A 17,254-nucleotide genomic window follows, 5' to 3' on the forward strand; every position below is an offset into this window, starting at 1 on the left:
ATAAAAAAGTACATATAGTGAAGAACATTTTACTCTTTAATGGTCCTGATACATGTAAGGACTTAGGGCTTATGCATTTCAAAGCTCTACTCACTAAACACAGAAATAAGTCTAAAAGATCAAATGAGCTATAGAAACATTCATTACTGCGGAAATTTAGATTCAAAAGGTTGTAAAATGCCTCACAGAGAAAGTGGAGTATAACCGAATGGCAAAAGTCATTCAGTGAGGAGAGGGCAAGGAGAAGGCTTTTGTATAATGCCCAGTGTCAGCAGGGAGGGCATAGCTGAGGAACATGAATAAAATGACTGACTATAATTAAGGCTCACATAAAGGAATGAGAAGTGACACACTGAGAGTAAGTCTGGGCACAGACCTCAGGAAGTCCTTCATATTAACCAGAAAGTTGGTTAAGTCTAAAAACGAAAAAATAAAGTTCTAGGCCTTGGATTTAGAAGTTCAAAATCCCATATTTATCATTTTATTAGGGAACTGATGAGCCTCAGGGAATTGACTCTGGCAATGTAAATATACAAAAGACAAAGGATATAAATGAAACATAATTAGATTTTAAATGGAAAAAATATCCCATCTCTTTTAAACAAGTACATGTATCTGTGACTGGAATTATAATTTAGAAGGTAGCTTTCTGATCCTGTAAAGGAACACTGTTAGCTTCAAGACTTCGTAGGTCTCATAATTTTTTTTTTCCTTGGTATGTACTTATTTCATTTCAGTATCAAATTAAGTTAAACTCATAAAATTAGCTGGGGAGTAATGATCTTGCTTGTTTTGGAATTAGTTAAAAAGCTAAATGAGGCTTTCTTTTCTTTGTTGGAAATATTTAAGTTAATGTTTAAATTTATTTAATCAGTGCAAGAATACTAAGATTTTTCCATTTCTTCTGGAGTCAATTTTAGTACTTTAAAACAATTTTTTTCCATTTCATTTATCTTTAAAGATTGTTTTGAAACATAGCATATATTCCATTATATGCTAGTGGGGACAATGCCCCATTTGACTACTAGTTTGGTTTATTAGTGCCCTTCTGCCTTTGCTAGAGCACTCCCTCTTAATTGTTCTTATTCCCCTTGCTTGTCTCTCTCTTCTGCACCCCCGCCCCAATACCTAACTCTTTTAATGAACCATATTTTGGCTTAGTTGTTCTCCTTTTGTCTTTTCTGTTTCACTAAATTTCTACCCTTACTATCCTTGTTTTTTTCTTCTAATTTTTAAATCCATTTTGTTCTTAAATTATTGACTTGAATTTCTGGCTTATTAATTTTCAGTTTTCCTTTGAGTTATAAAATCCCTTTGTATTACTCCCTTAAGTACTTCCTACCAGTATTGAGAGGTAGTACTTTGTTTTAAAACTTCATATCATTATCCCCAGAACCTAACCTCACCTCACATAATACATAATCCTAATATTTTTTCTCTCAAGTAATTATATCTATGTGTGAAAGGTAAGAAAACTAAAAAATTTTCTAACTTTTATTTAAAACAAAACAAAACAAAACAAAACAAAACACCTAATTATGTGTTTTGTGAATAGGTGGCAAAATTCTAAACCTATAAACACCATGTGTAGAACTGATATTGCTATGATAACCAGGCGACATCAATGCATCACTGGGGAATAAAATTAATCCATTCCACATTTATCCAATGTCTCTTATGTGCTTACTACTTTTCAAAGTGCTGGACATATGGCAATCACACATACACACACACATGCACACACATTTTTTGAAATTTTAGTTTAGTGAGAAAAGAAATAAACAAAAAAATCAGTAAAGTTTATAAAATGTCAGTGATAGAACAATTAAGGAAAATTAAGCAGAGAGGGGGCCCAAGATTAAGGAAGAGATAGCAATTTCCATTTGGAAGAGAGGAAAAATTTGACTAAGAAATCATGTTTGACCGCAGACCAGTGAATTTGAGAAGGCAAGAAACAAGGATATCCGAGGAAGGTTTAAAAAAAAAAAAAAAAAAAAGTCCAAACATATGCATTAATATGGAAGCTTGTTAAAACTTGACTTACGGAGTGCCTGGGTGGCTCAGTCAATTAAGCGTCTGCTTCTCCCTCTCCTTCTAAACTTCCACCCTGCTTGTGCTCTCTTTCTCACTCAAACAAAACAAAATAAAACAAGACAAAAAACAAAAAAAACTTGACTTAGGGAGGTAGTTATTACTTATACTTTTATATATTCTCAATTGAGATAGGGCTTGTTAGTGGCAGTCACTTCTAAGGTTTGAAGCTTTTAACATATATAATGTGAAAGACACAAGACAGGATTTTAAGAATTGTAATAAAATGTGATCACAAATTAAAAGGATTTAATGTAAAATAATACAAAGCAATAAACTGTGTTACTCATAATATGTGTATTATATTTTTATTTCAAATCATCATATGCCGTAAGTGATATGGTTCACAAAGAATCTTAAGTCTGAGGCTAGGAAAACCTTTTTTCAACTGTATTCTTTTGACTATATACATTAACTCTCAGAGTACTCAAAAAAGTCACTTAACGATTATCTGAAAAAACAGGGTGCATAAAAATAGAAGTTCCCAATGAAATGGTTATTACAGACCCCACACCCAGTTCCTCTAAGTCCATCTATCTATTGGATTCAGTTTCTTCTATATGGATATAACTTTATTAAAATGAAATATTCTCAGGAAATATTTCCATACTTTAAGTCCACTGAATAAAGAATTTTCAAAGATAAATTTGTTAAAATTGTGTAAGTAATACTAAAATGCTATGCAAATGGAAAGGACGTAACTATGAATGGGAAAATCTGATCACTGAGAAACCAATAAAATGAAGCACAATTGAACAGAACAGCCTATACCATTAACTGTTCTTGATCTATATCAAATAGAAAACATCCTCCAATTAACTAAGTCAATATGATGACCCACAATTTCTGGCATCCTCCTGACAGACAGGGGTTGTTTTTAAATTAAAATCACCATCTTCTCTCTACCTAGAATTTACATCTGAATCTTACCCTTGTCCTGGATATATTTTCTGAGAACTATTTCAAGATCTACTCTTGCATTCAGTGAGTAAATATAAAATGTTACAGAGGAAGGTGGGCAATTAAAATTTAATTTATTCTAATGCCTCCCTGTGTTGATTTTCTTTTAAAAATAGAAGTTATTTTGGTGAAATAAATCAAATTAAGGCAGCATTTTGGATTAGGTTTTTGAAAGCTATAGAAAGAATTCTATTCAACAGATTTCACTATCATTAAGTCTTCAAGAGTATTTAGCTTCATTAATCTCAAATTTTCATATAAATAATAGTAAAATGCAACTCTTTGTGCACCAGCAATGATTTACAACCCTGGTTTCACTTTAAAATCCACATGGAAAGCTCCACAGCCCATTCTCCACAGACTAAATTGTTTTCCAGAGCGTTATGTACTTTAAGTCTCCACTGGTCTAGGGAATGCTGGTTGAAGCTAGGGAAATGTTTGGGTAGGTACATTTGTTTTATTTTTACACTGTAAGAACTTATTATTCAATAAGTGTGGAACAACAGCCTAGGTATTCCCTGGGAGTTTGTTAAAAATGCAAAATCTTGGGCCCCACCCTAGGTGTACTAAATTAGCATAACAGGCATTTTAACAAGCTCTCCCAGTGACCTGAATGAATCATTGTTCAAGAATCTGCCCCTCCTTTGGAAGACACCATTCTACTTAGTTCCTGGGGATAATCAGATTGTGATTTATGTGAAATGGAATAAAAAATGTAATACCAAATTATTGATTTATATCGTTAAACTGTGATGTACAGTTGTTCTGTGGATCGGAATATTCAACTATTCTCTCAAAGTAGTCAGGTTATATAAACAACCAAATCATAATAAATTGAAAGTCTGCTCTAATTCCATTGTGGAATTAGAACCAGAAAAGTTACCAACTGAGATGCGCATTTTTCACTGTGGGAACAGTGTTGCCACATGGGAAATACTTGAAACCTCTTGGCTGCAACACCTTGGTCTTATCTCCATGCCTAAGAACTCCAAACAATACACTGGAAAACTCCCTTTAAGGACAGAATTTTTAGGGGCTCTCTACACTTTTGTTCTATAATAGCTATTTACTTACTTTGCAGAACTCATCCCACCCCTGCATACTTCTGAAGGGGAGCAGAATATGCCATCCCAGAATATGCCTCTTGGCATAAGGATTATTTTGAGCTGGTTATTTTAAGAAACAACAGACACAAGAGAAGCTTTGGGAACAGAATAGAAACTACTCTTTTGTAAGAGACGTTTACATTTATAAAAGAAATCTCCACTTGTGTCTCCCTCCTTCTACCAGGATGAGAAGGAACTTTAATTAATGGAGAAGGCACTAATTCTAAATTGGACTTAATCTGCCTAACAAAGCTTAACCTTGATTATACTTATTTTCCTGGTAACCTCCCATAACTGAGCTCTCTCCACATCTTTCTTTTGTCTTTGGCTAAAGATGGTATTTAAGGTGCTGGTTTGGGCCACCTCAAGGAGTTACTCGGTTTCACTGGATATCTCCTGTGTGTATATGAGGTATTCATGTTAACAAACTTGTTTTCTCTTGATAATCTTTTATTACAAGGCATTTTAGCCAAGAACTCAGAAGGAGAGAGGGAAATTATTTTTCTTTCCTCCACTTCTTTCTTCAGATGCGTTAACACTTTCAAGGCTAATGCTTTGAATTTTGCTGGCCTAAGGATATTTTTGTGTCTTTCAAAAAGAGTAAGTAAAGCCAAGCCACTCTGTGGTGGTTTATCTTGGTAAAGGATAGTTTTATTTCCCTCATTTACCAACTGATGAAGAAGATTTGCTCAAGCTTCTGGGTACTAGCTAAGTATTTCAGCACTGACTTAACATATGCAAGGAAAGAAAAAAAATATTCCCCCCTACACTTTCTGAGCTCTTGTCTGAGAACCCTGTAATAAAAGACAGATTCACAAGAGAAAAACAAAACAAAGCTAACTGACATACACACATGAAACATACCCAGGGAAAAGTGAGTAACTCTCTGAGGTGGGCTTAGAATTCAGGCTTAAATATCACCTTAATAGGAAAAGGAGAATGGGACGTAGGCACTTAGGAGAGTGAATGATTGTCAGGAAAGACGAATGGGCCTTTAGAAGAACAGATGGGAAGGGTGATAATTTATGACAGTCTTTCTAGGTGTGTTGTGGACTTCTAGTTACAAGAATCAATCTAGTTTCATAGAAATTCCTGGGGAGGGGACCTATGACAACTGAGTTCCTTTTGGAGGAACTTTGGTCTTTAGGTAGATGAGTTCAGAGAAAGCCTTTTCCCACATTTGCTCTTTTCCAAGTGTTTACAGCTTAAAATAATCAATAGGTCAAAGTGGCATGTTCTACTAGTCTTAACACAGGTTCTTTCACACACTTAAGTAATCTTTGCAATTGGGACTTTGATGTCAATCATCCTACTTTTTAAATAATATTTCAAATAAGCATAAGTGAAATTTTGTTGTTTCTCATCTCAAGAATCTGTGAGAATAACAGATTCTTATCACAAAGGACCACACTAATATCATCTGGTAATCTTTCAAAAGTAGACCTTATCATGAACCAACTGTGTCAGAATTGCTGAGGCTAAGGCCTAGGTCTTCATTTTGTTTTTAATACCTCCCAGGGTACTCTGATGTCCAGCAAGATGAAGAACATTGCCCAAAGCATAGCTAAAACTTAATTTCTAAAATGAATATATAATTCAGTAGGTAATTTCCTTAACCCAAATCTATTAAATTGTTAAAAATCTCCTCTGGAATTCTCCTGGTCAAATCATGGGCTACAAAAGAAAATTGAACATCTTAATTTTTTTTTAAAGAATTTATAATTAGATTAGTTTAGAAGCACTGCAAGATAAATTTAGATATTTAAGATTAAATTTAAACAATAATCCAGGGACACCTGGGTGGCTCAGTTGGTTAAGCGGCTGCCTTCGGCTCAGGTCATGATTCCAGTGTCCTGGGATCCAGTCCCACATTGGGCTCCTTGCTCGGCAGGGAGCCTGCTTCTCCCTCTGCCTCTGCCTGCCATTCTGTCTGCCTGTGCTCGCTCGCTCTCCCTCTCTCTCTCTGACAAATAAATAAATAAAATCTTTAAAAACAAAACAAAACAAAACAAAAAAAAACCAATAATCCAACTCATATGACTAGCAACATTATTTATCGACCTCATGTCCTTCAAATATTTAAGTGTGTGGAACTGAAAGCAGAATGTATATTTGTGATAATAGATTTTAAATATTTAATTCTCTTTTCCTAATTCTACATAACTATCATTACTGAATATTTCACTAAATATATATATGATTTTCTGAAAATGATACAAGCTTTAATAAGTGCTGTATTTCCCTAGTTTTTAATTATTTGGAGTTATTTCCAGATATACTACATGAAATTGAAGAGCAAATATTAGACAATGTTGATATATAATTAATTTTATATTTTACCTAAGGTTATTAAAACAGCTTGTTATATAAAAATTTGAATATTTTTCAAAATTTTCATCTGTACAAAGTGATCTTAGTGTATTCTTTTCTCAGATCTGGGACATTATAAGACATTCTGTTATGCATATTACCAAACAGTGATCAAAAGCTAAAAATATCCCCAAGGATAATTGATACAAACACTTTCTTTCTCCCTATCTCTCTCTCTATATACATATTTTTTGTTTGTTTATTTGTTTTGCCAGGGGTATGGTGGCTATATAGCATCAATGATATTAAAATCAGATGAAAAGCTTTTTAAATGTGGATCAGTGATTGCACCCATCATAGACTTGAAGTTGTATGGTGAGTAGTTCCTACAGATTGACTTAATATAACATACTGATTTGTAAAAAGGAAATCCCAATGCAGAAGAGCTCATTGAGTTCATTTATCATGTGCTATCAGAGATGTTTTCAGCTGTTAAATACCTTCCTGATTCAATCAGTTTCACTGGAGCATAACAATTAAATGTGAAATGTAGAAATTAAATAATGACATATGCTAGTCAAATGGTTTGCAGTTTATTTTTAAATTTTTGTTTTCTTGGGTCACAGCATCAGCATTTTCTGAAAGATACCTTGGTGTGCCATCTCGGGAAGAAAGCACTTACCAGGTAACAAATTTAAAATAATGAAGAAAGAAAAGTATTGTTCTAAAAATTCAGTCAAATTGTAAATAGATCTATATACATATAGATATTTATACTTTCCTTTATAGGCATCCAGTGTGCTACATAATATTCATGGCTTAAAAGAAGAAAATATATTAATAATTCATGGGACTGCTGACAGTAAGTATATATTGGCTGCTGCTGTTTATTGGGGTCTGACCCTGAACAAAGGGGTACATTTAAGAACTTGTTTACAAGCGGCCCTGTAAACTTTCTGAAGAAGATAGAAGAGGATAGTGGCACAAAGAATCCAATATATGATAGGAAGTAAGAAGAAGGATGTCAGGACCAAGGGGAAAGAAGCTATGAGGCTTGATGGCAACGCCATCCAGTAAAACGTTCTGGGATGATGGAAATGTTCCGAATATGTGCTGTAGAACACTGTAGCCACCAGCCACATATGGCTCTTGAGTACTTGAAATATGTTTAATATGATCAGGAATGGAATTTTAAATTGTTTTAAATTCTAATTAATTAAAAATTTAATACCCACATATGGCTAGTTGACGATCACTGTGGTATTATTCAGCACACTTCAAATTGAAAGTAACTGAGAAAACAACAGGATAGCAAAAAGATTCCAGCACAGAGATAAAATTCTGATAGGATCACTCACAGTTAAAACAAAAACTTTTTAAAATGCATGTTTCTATCACTTCTTTTTTCATCACTTTAAACACTGGAGAGGGATGTGATATTACTAGTAAAAAATATAATTTTATATTCATATTGAAGTATTTAGGGGTCAAAGAATATATAACACACACACACATATATACATATAAATATGTATTTATATATTTATGTGATACTTTACAACAGAGGGCAGAGTATTTATAGCCCCATTCACAGATGAGAAAAATCAGTTTCAAGGAGGAAACTGATTTAACCAAGGCTATCTGGGTAGTAAGCAGAGACTCAAAGCCTTGAATCTCTATTTCCTAATATCTGAACTTGTTTTTATTGATCCATCCTGTCCTGCATCAGTAGTTTTACCCCATTTTACAGAGAATATTACTAAAAAGGTCTTATAGCAAAGAAGATTATCAGATCTTTAATTTAACTTTACAGCATGCCAGGTCATGATTAGAGTTTAGAATAATACTTATGTACATATATACATATATATATACACATAATGAAAGACCCGCGGATCCCCTTACCCAAGAATCCAACACTGCCACTGGATGCAATCAGCAAGAGGTTCTTTATTGTTACGCAGGCGCCTGCGGGTGGTCAGCGCGCGCCTGCGGGTGGTCAGCAGCTCCTGCTAGCTGAGCACACCCGGCTGGGGTGGTGCCGGGTTTTTATAGACAGGTACAAACAAGTTTTGGGTGGAGCGCAACTGATTGGTTGACAGTTAGAACTTTTGAAAAAGGCATACGTGGAGTTTGCTGATTGGCTCTAAGGACCCACGCGCGGGAAGAGAGAGGCGGGAAGGGGGAACAAGCTGATTGGTTCTGAGGGCCCGCGCACGGGAGGGAGGAGAGAGGCGGGAAAGGGGAACAAGAAGGGGGAAGGTAGGAATGCCATCATGGCGTCTTCTATTATTTTTATAAGCCAAGCAGTTACAGAAGGGCAAAAGAGCGATTAATAAGCAATTAATAACCTAATTAATAACCTGGTCTATACCTAAAAGCCAGCGGTTTACAGAAAAGCAAACAAGCGGTTAGTTATCCTATCTATCTTCTAGGGGAGGAGTCTTTCAATACAAAGGAGATAGATAGATGCAGATATAGATATATCTTGATACATGCATATATAGGTGATATTTATACGCACACATACTGTGTGTGTGTGTGTACATATATATTATATATATAATATGTGTGGTGTATTTCAATAAATATGTAAATGGGAGAGAAGAGACAAAAATCCCTCTTAGGTAGAATTCCAAATTTGCCTCAAGGAGGCAAAGCTTAACTTAGTTTTTCCCCTATCAAAATGGGCGTCACTCAGTGATTTGCTTCTAAAGAGTATTGTGTGGAAAAGGGAAAAAAGAATATGATGGAGAAACTTGATAAATAGCATCTTAGCCAGGTGATCAAGGTTAACATCAACAGTGAAAAGTCATGTTGATGGTATGCAGCTCTGATTTCACTTTATGAGAATGGTACTCTCTCTCTTGTCCCCCAAACCCATAACCTCACTTTACCCATGAGAAAAATATCAGGCAAACCTAAATGAAATGAGAAAAATTAAAATCCATACTCCTCAGAATTGTCAAGGTCCTCAAAAACATCTCTGAAAATTTCTTGTGGATCATTATGATATCTAAAGGTTTCTTTGTTTTAACAAATGAACCATAATAATGTGAGATGTGAACAATAGTAGGAACCAGGTAAGGGATCTAAATGAGCTCTCTGTACTGTCTTTGCAACTTTTTAAAAAACCTACAACTATTATAAAATTAAAAAAAAAATAGAACTTAGATGATGCCATACCTGTGTTGGATGAAACATATGTAAAAGGATAAACATTTTGATGGACATTAGAATTTTGTTCCAAGGTATTAAGATCTTACATGCATACTAATAGTTATAACAAAAAGTAGAAATTAAGTACTGAGTCTATTTCAGAAAATGTTCCAAAAGTTTTTCATGTTATACTATCTGTTTTTCACAAAAATATTGTGCAGCAAGTGCTATTATCTTGTTTCAATGATGGGGAAAATAAATATTATGGAATTTATGTAATGTGACAAAAATGACATAACCACTAATTTATAGAAAGGGGATTGGAATCTGGCATGAAGGCTCTTTTTCATTGTGCTTTGAAGTTTCAACTGTGAAAATAAATTATATTTGAGGTTAAATTATTTCACATTACCCTAGAATATATTAGTGCTATTCAAATTTCTCTGTCAATATGTTGTAGCTATTAAGGTAAATCATGCTCTTCCTACCTCACTTAGGCATGGATCTGGTTCTTCACCTCCCTGATAAAATGCAAGCACAGGTTCAGGACTGGTCACCTCAAAGGATAAGCATAAACACACAAAAACACATGTACACATATACACACACCTCACATGGGCCTGGTGGGTTATAGGTGCTCAATGACATAATACTACTTTTATTCATATCATTGTTGAATACTACCAGCAAAGTAGTTCACTAAGACAATTAGACCTTTAATATTCCTGTTATAGGAAGTAGACAAATGACAACTATCAACAGGCTTCACACCAGAAACTATACAGAAAAAAATCCCAATTATACTTCTGCACATTTATCTTTTCAGTTACATCCATGCAGACAAATGATCAAATCCTTTTCAAAGTTTTTTTTCAGTAACAAATGAGCCATATAAGTTGTCATTTTTACCTTAGTCATTGCCCCAACTTATCAGCATTTCTCATAAGTTACATTTATTGAGCAATTTGCAAACTGATTTAAAAGTAACATGGTAATAGTCCCATGATATACAACAAGAAGACACTGAAAGGATCTTGGGTAGATTTTAAAAAGATTTTAATGATCTTTGGAATCTTTTATTATTTGCTATATGGTAGAATTAACCAGTATCATAGCATTGGAGCAATGAAGCAGCTTAAATTAATAAGGCTGACCTAGTTTGACAATGACACTTTAAAAAGGTTACCTTAAAATTACTGACAGGGTCCTGGGTGGCTCAGTCAGTTAAGTGTCTGACTTTGGTCAGGCATGATCCCAGGGTCTTGGATCAAGCCCAGTTCTGGGCTCCCTGCTGAGCGGGGAGTCTGCTTCCTCCCCTGGCTCATGCTCTCTCTCACTCAAATAAATAAATAAAATCTTTAAAAAAGTTACTTACAGAAATTTGAAGGTGCACAAAGTATAGGAATAAAAGGCTAGGCAGCATATGAGCCAAGTGCTATACAAACAGATTTGAGTGATGTACCCAAGACTTCACAGCTACTCAGTTCTACACAACCCTTAGTTCTACAATCTTTACAACCCTGGTGCTGAATATTTCTGAGTTTGGACCTCAGTTTCAGGCAAACAGGGAAGCTAGAAGGAAATAGGAGAAATCAGTATGATCCACTTTAAACATTGAGCCCTTCAATAATGAGATGATGACTCTAATTTCTCAACATGGTGCAGTTTTTTTCTCATTTAAAATAAAACAGAATATCAGTATCCAATGGAGACTGGGCCCACTAATCCTCAGAAAGGAACAGAAAGATGGTTTGCTATATTACTATGCAGATAGGTACTCACTGCATTAAAATTATTATAATTATATAATGTATGTGAGCAATTTAGAAATAATAAATGACAAAGTAAACTTAAATACTATGTTGTACAATAATAGAGCCTTAGCAGTAGCTTCTGCTTCAGTTTATTTTTTATAATGTATAGTATTTTTTATAGACCTTATTAACATTTCATCAGCATTGTATCTTACTAATTTTCAAGTCTTTTATTATTTTTTAAAGGTTTTTATTTATTTGAGATAGAGGGAGAGAGAAAGAGCATGAGTGGGAGAAGGGGCAGAGGGAGAGAAAGAAGCAAACTCCTGATTGAGCAGGGAGCCTGATGCAGGGCTTAATCCCAGGACCCTGGGATCAGGACCTGAGCTGAAGGCAGACACCTGAGCCACCCAGGCACCCCTTTTAAATGTGCAATGTATGTAAAGTATGTTAATTAATCTCTTTGAAAAAAATGATATAAAAAGTTCTAATTCTAATAAATGCAGTTGCATCAAATAATAGAATTCTAATTCTAATAAATGCAGTTGCATCAAATAACAGAATTTAATTTCTTACAGCAAAAGTCCATTTCCAGCATTCAGCAGAATTAATCAAACACCTAATAAAAGCTGGAGTGAATTATACTATGCAGGTAAGTCACTTTTCCACAAGACTATTTTCCTACCTTGGTTTTATAGTTGTGAGATATAGAACATAGTTTCTGTACTACTCCATCCCCCATGCTATTATTTTAACTGTCATTTTTAGGTACCAAAGATTGTGAGGTTTTTTAATCCTAATTATGCTGAGAAGATAGATCAGCTCATGCGTTATGCGAACTGCAAAAACTTTCAAGAATTTCTTTTTCTTCTCAGACTTTTATTTCTATCACTAATAATGAATTGTTTTAAAAGAGACATGTTCTATTTCCCTTATAGTCTTTTCGCTTCCGCCTCACCTTCAGTCGCCTTTATCATAAAAGGTAGGAAAAAAAGTGGTTGAGGAGATACTGAGAAAAAAAGGAAAGAAGAAAACATTTACATCTTTGCGTTCAACCACATGTAGTAAATAATACCAAGGACTTACTTTTTAGTGGTCATTATGCTAGGTAGGTAAGACAGACTTTACACCTTTGAGGACTTTCAGTCTGAGGGAAGAGTCACAGAAGGCAGAAAAAAAAAAAAAAAGCAATTTTCATTTTTCAGCATTTGAAAGAACCAGAAGTCATTCAACATATCTATAAGCACAGGTACCAGGGTTAGGATGATGAATGAAGATGATGTTGAGATAAACAGATGATAGATAATGCCACAAACAATGTAAAGGAGTAGGGGCTTTATTTAGATCACTGAGGCACCATTTAAAAACTTTATCCCCAGGTGCTTGTTTTGGCAGCACAGACTCTAAAACTGGAATGAAATAGAGAAGAGTAGGTAGCATGGCCTCTGTGCAATGATGACACACAAATTTGTGAAATGTTCCATGTTTTTTGTATGGAACTGTTCATTGACAGTGTTGTACATCTGAAACTAATAGAACACTCACAGTGTATTAACCGGAATTAAAGAGTTTGAAAAAGAATTAAAAAAATAAAAAGTAAGTAAAAGTTGATATCATCTTAATAGCAAAAAATACAAATGAAAAACATTAAAGAAATAAAAACTTTATACTCAGGAATTGACAAATATCTGTATTTATAATTTTAGATAAATTAGTCATGTCAAATTAAAACTTATACTGAACAAGGTTAAACAGACAAGGCAGGCTTTATTTAAGACAACTGCAATAGGAGAGAACAACTAAACTGTGTTGAAACATTGGGCTGGGGAGTTTATAGTAACTAGAGGAGTTTATAAACTAGGGAGTTTATAGTTTCTAGAGGTAGAAATCACAGGTCATCTGCGTTGGGTAGTTCACCTTACCAAAAGGAAAAGTAAAGTTTCTGTTTATTATAGGGGGTAGTTTTACAACTTGGAGCAAGAGTTCTACCCTCCCACAGTTCTACCCTCCCACAGACAGGGCTGCTCTCTCCCACAACTTTTAGATCCCTGAGAAAGAGCTTTCCTGAACTATAGAACTGGCAAGACTGAAAGAAGATTTACACACAAAAGGGCAGAGAATTTACAATCCCAAATTTTCTAAAACAGATCTAAGAAAAGAAGGTCAAAGCCCTAGAGTCAGGAAGAAATGCTTTTCAAGTTTAGTCAAATTAAGGGGAATATTAATGCTGTCCTGGCCAACAGGAACACAGAAAGCTCTACTTTTTCTGACCAATGAGTTTTAATTTAAATACATAAAAAATGTAGCTTGTCTCAATTACTAAGATTATAATTGAGAAACAAGAGAAAAGTTTAGCACAAAGAACCCAGAGTTGTATTAGGTCAGATTTTGGTCAGATACTACTTTCCAAAGTTCCCTTGCCACTGGGGCTGAAGAAATGCTGAAGGACAGTGTCTGTTTTGGTAACTTGATCTTTTTCCCCCACAATATCTTAGGTCTATCCAGATGAAGGCCATAATGTATCTGAGAAGAGCAAGTATCATCTCTACAGCACAATCCTCAGATTCTTCAGTGATTGTTTAAAGGAAGAAATCCCTGTGTTACCACAGGAACCAGAAGAAGATGAATAATGGACCCTATTTATATAGAACTGAAGGGGATCTTGAGGCTCAATGAAACCTAACCAAGAGACTGTAATATTGTACATGCTCCAGAATTTCAAGGGCAGCTTAAGGAGATGACACTGGAACAGCACACTCAGAGACAATGAACTAGAATTTGAATACAGATGTCCAAGTCTACTGTGTTGCCAAGGGTGCAGAACCTGTTTCTTTGTGTAAGAAAGGTCAAAGGGTTGGTTTCCTGGGAGAAATTAGTTTTGCATTAAAGTAGGAGTAGTGCATGTTTTCTTCTGTTATCCCCCAATTTGTTCTGTAACTAGTTGCCCTCATTTTAATTTCAGTGGCCACCTGGATCATCTTTGCATATGATGCATACTTATCAGCACCACATCCCTGATCTCTGATGGCTGAGCTGCAGCCTAACACTTTACTGTATCTTTACAATAAGTGCAATTCCTTCATTGTCTATTATTATGCTTAAGAAAATATTCAGTTAATAAAAAAAGAGTATTTTATGTAATTTGTTTATAAAAAGACATTATTAAACGGGTCAAAGGTCATGTAGAAATATGGATTTCAGCACCTTCCAAAGTTCAGCCAGTTATCAGTAGATACAGTATCTTTAAATCAACACACCAGTGTATGTCTCACAATATATAGACACGTGTGTGCATATACTGTCAATAAATCTATCTTTACAATTATTCATGCTACAAAGGATAAATTTCTGATGAATTAGAAGAGATGCTCTTTTACAGGCTATAATGGATACTTTGTTTAATGAGCCAAAAATGATGAAACATTTTTTCCAATTCAGATTCTAGCTATTGCTTTCCTATAAATGTTTGGGTTGTGTTTGGTATCGTTTTTAGTGGTTAATAGTTTTCTAGTTGCAATTTAATTTTTTGAATATGATACCTTGTCACATGTAAATTAGATACTTAAATATTAAATTATAGTTTCTGATAAAGAAATTTTGTTAACAATGCAATGCCACTGAGTGCTATTTTGCTCTTTTGGTGAAGAAGGCTTTTTTTAAAACACTTGGTCCTTTTACTTCTCTCTCTCAATGCAGAATCAATTCTCATTTTCATTGTAAAAGCAAAGACCTGGATTATTTCGTTTGCCAGTTCCTATTTAGTATTCTGTGCCTGCCCACTTCATCTGTTACTGTTTAATTTAAATCCTTCTGGTGAGAATTAGAAATGAAATTTTTATTCATTGGCCAAAAAAGTTCACAAACAGCAGTGTTTGCTATTTGAGTTGAAGGCACAAATGCATTAATTCCTGTGCTGTATTGACTTGCAGTAGTAAGTAACTGAGAGTGTAAAATAAACTTGACTGTATGAAGTCAAATTTAAGTTATGAGAATATTAAATTTGGTGACTAAAATCACTTTGGTGACTTAAGGGATCTTCCAGAAGATGTCTGAAAGTCTGTAATCAAGCTTAGAAGTTTAGATAAACCTAGGCACTGTACTGTGTTTTTGTGATTTCTCTCAAATTCCTCAGGACAGGCTGGATTCTCATGATATCAAGACACCAGGAGGAAACTCAAAAATGTCACAGAACTGCTCAGTAAATCTCCCATTTTCTTAAAGGATCAACCTCCGGATCTGGGTATTTGGAAGTGTATAAATTGTTTTTTTGGATATTCAACTTAACTTCTGGATGCTTTGGAATTGTGTCTTCACTGCTCTGTTGGTTTCAGTTTAAAATGGGAAAGGCTCACTTTTCTGAGAGACCCATTTCAGGTCTTTTTCAAAAATAGTAAACACATTTTTAAAAAAATAAGTTTAATGTTTAAAAGGAAAGTTTTGCCTATTTTATTAAGATGGAAATTTCTTTTTAGGCTGATCTGAAGTCCAACTGAAGCTTTTTAATCAATATTTTAAATTTCAACCACTAGAGTTTTTTATGATGCAAATAATTATGTTGTCTGAAAGATGTGGTTTTATTGAATGTCTATTTGAGCAACATTTTAAAAGTATTTACCTCTTACTGTTATTCATTTCTCTTGTTTTATTACTATTATCAATGTTTATCTATTTTTCAATTAATTTAATACAGTTTCTAATGTGAAAGACATTTGTCTGGAACACACTTTCACCTTAAAGACTAAATGGACCTCAAATGAAGACACACTGTTTTAATAGGAAGGTGGAAATTTTTCATCTCCATGATTCTTTCAGTTTTAATAATTTCATTGGGCCACTTTAGAAAAAGGAATGCTCACCAACACAGACACCAACTATTAAAGGAATCATGTAACTGAACTTTCTCCTTATACATTTGCCTTTGGTTATAATCCAACTATTTCACATGAATTTGTGCATTCTGAGGGTTTCCTAGAACTCCAGCAGCAAGCTTTTCAAGTGTGATTTACCCTTTAAAGTTAAAAAGCTCAAGATAAAATAAAAAATTCTATAAAACGGGTAAGCAGTATCAAATCATCCATAGAGATAAACACATAACCTTTTGAAACTATTTTAAAAGAGAAAAGTGTTGTCTTTTTTTTTTCTCTTTTTTTTAATGTTCATTGCCTCCATTGAGGGCTCTAATTGAACAGCCAGAGACTAAGGAGGCCATGGGATCTGTTTGAGTTTCCTAGGAGCTAAAGGGAGGTGCTCTTCAAAACCTGGGTCTCAAAAGCAAACAAAACCATGGGTCTCAGTTCACCCTGACAGAGTGTCTTTTCTGACTGGATGTTCAGCAGAGAAATTAATTGTAGAGGGTCTTGCACATTCCACTTCTAGATCTACTAGAATGGGTGACCTGAACATTGGTCTCTACCATACATGGAATTATTTAAGCACTGTCCTTAAGTGGTAGGCTTTGAAACAGAACAATCTGGGACTGAATTGCTTTCAAGTTTTAAAGGTCACTGAGGGCACATGGCTGGCATAAAGAATCATCGATGGGATACCTCATGTCCCTCCTCAAATTGTTTCACCATCTTCACATTGTACAGCAACAAGCAGTGCATAAATAAAACCTGACCCTCAGGCTGCACTTTCACTTTCTGTTCTGGAGATGCTCTGACATAATGTTAGCTCTCTACTGGAACCAACACTCATCACTTACGCATTACACAGGATGTTAACACCCACACTGAAACCTAGTTAATCGAAGACAGGAGCTGTTGAGTAAATGTTCCCCAATTTTTTTTAAAAAAGATTTTATTTATTTGACAGAGAGAAAGAGAGTCTAAGTGGGGAACAGCAGGCAGAGGGAGAAGCAGGGTCCCCACTGAA

At 34.7% G+C, this 17,254-nt stretch overlaps 1 protein-coding gene and 1 non-coding gene across 3 annotated transcripts in view; both read left to right on the forward strand.

Annotated features, from left to right (window-relative positions):
• Positions 1–16,086, forward strand: part of DPP10 (dipeptidyl peptidase like 10) — a 599,077-nt gene extending 582,991 nt beyond the window's left edge. For both annotated transcript variants that reach the window (XM_059394419.1, XM_059394420.1), the window contains exons 22-26: positions 6,743–6,842; positions 7,094–7,152; positions 7,257–7,329; positions 11,959–12,032; positions 13,876–16,086. In XM_059394419.1, coding sequence (XP_059250402.1) covers positions 6,743–6,842; positions 7,094–7,152; positions 7,257–7,329; positions 11,959–12,032; positions 13,876–14,010 — 441 coding nt within the window. In that variant the 3' untranslated portion in view covers positions 14,011–16,086. The remainder of the gene's footprint in view (positions 1–6,742; positions 6,843–7,093; positions 7,153–7,256; positions 7,330–11,958; positions 12,033–13,875) is intronic.
• LOC132014735 (U6 spliceosomal RNA) lies at positions 12,760–12,870 on the forward strand. Its single transcript, XR_009403386.1, has one exon. It is a non-coding gene; the product is annotated as a U6 spliceosomal RNA (small nuclear RNA).
• Positions 16,087–17,254: the final 1,168 nt, after the last annotated feature.

The sequence above is a fragment of the Mustela nigripes genome, chromosome 3, assembly GCF_022355385.1.
Source record: "Mustela nigripes isolate SB6536 chromosome 3, MUSNIG.SB6536, whole genome shotgun sequence".
NCBI lineage: Eukaryota > Metazoa > Chordata > Mammalia > Carnivora > Mustelidae > Mustela > Mustela nigripes.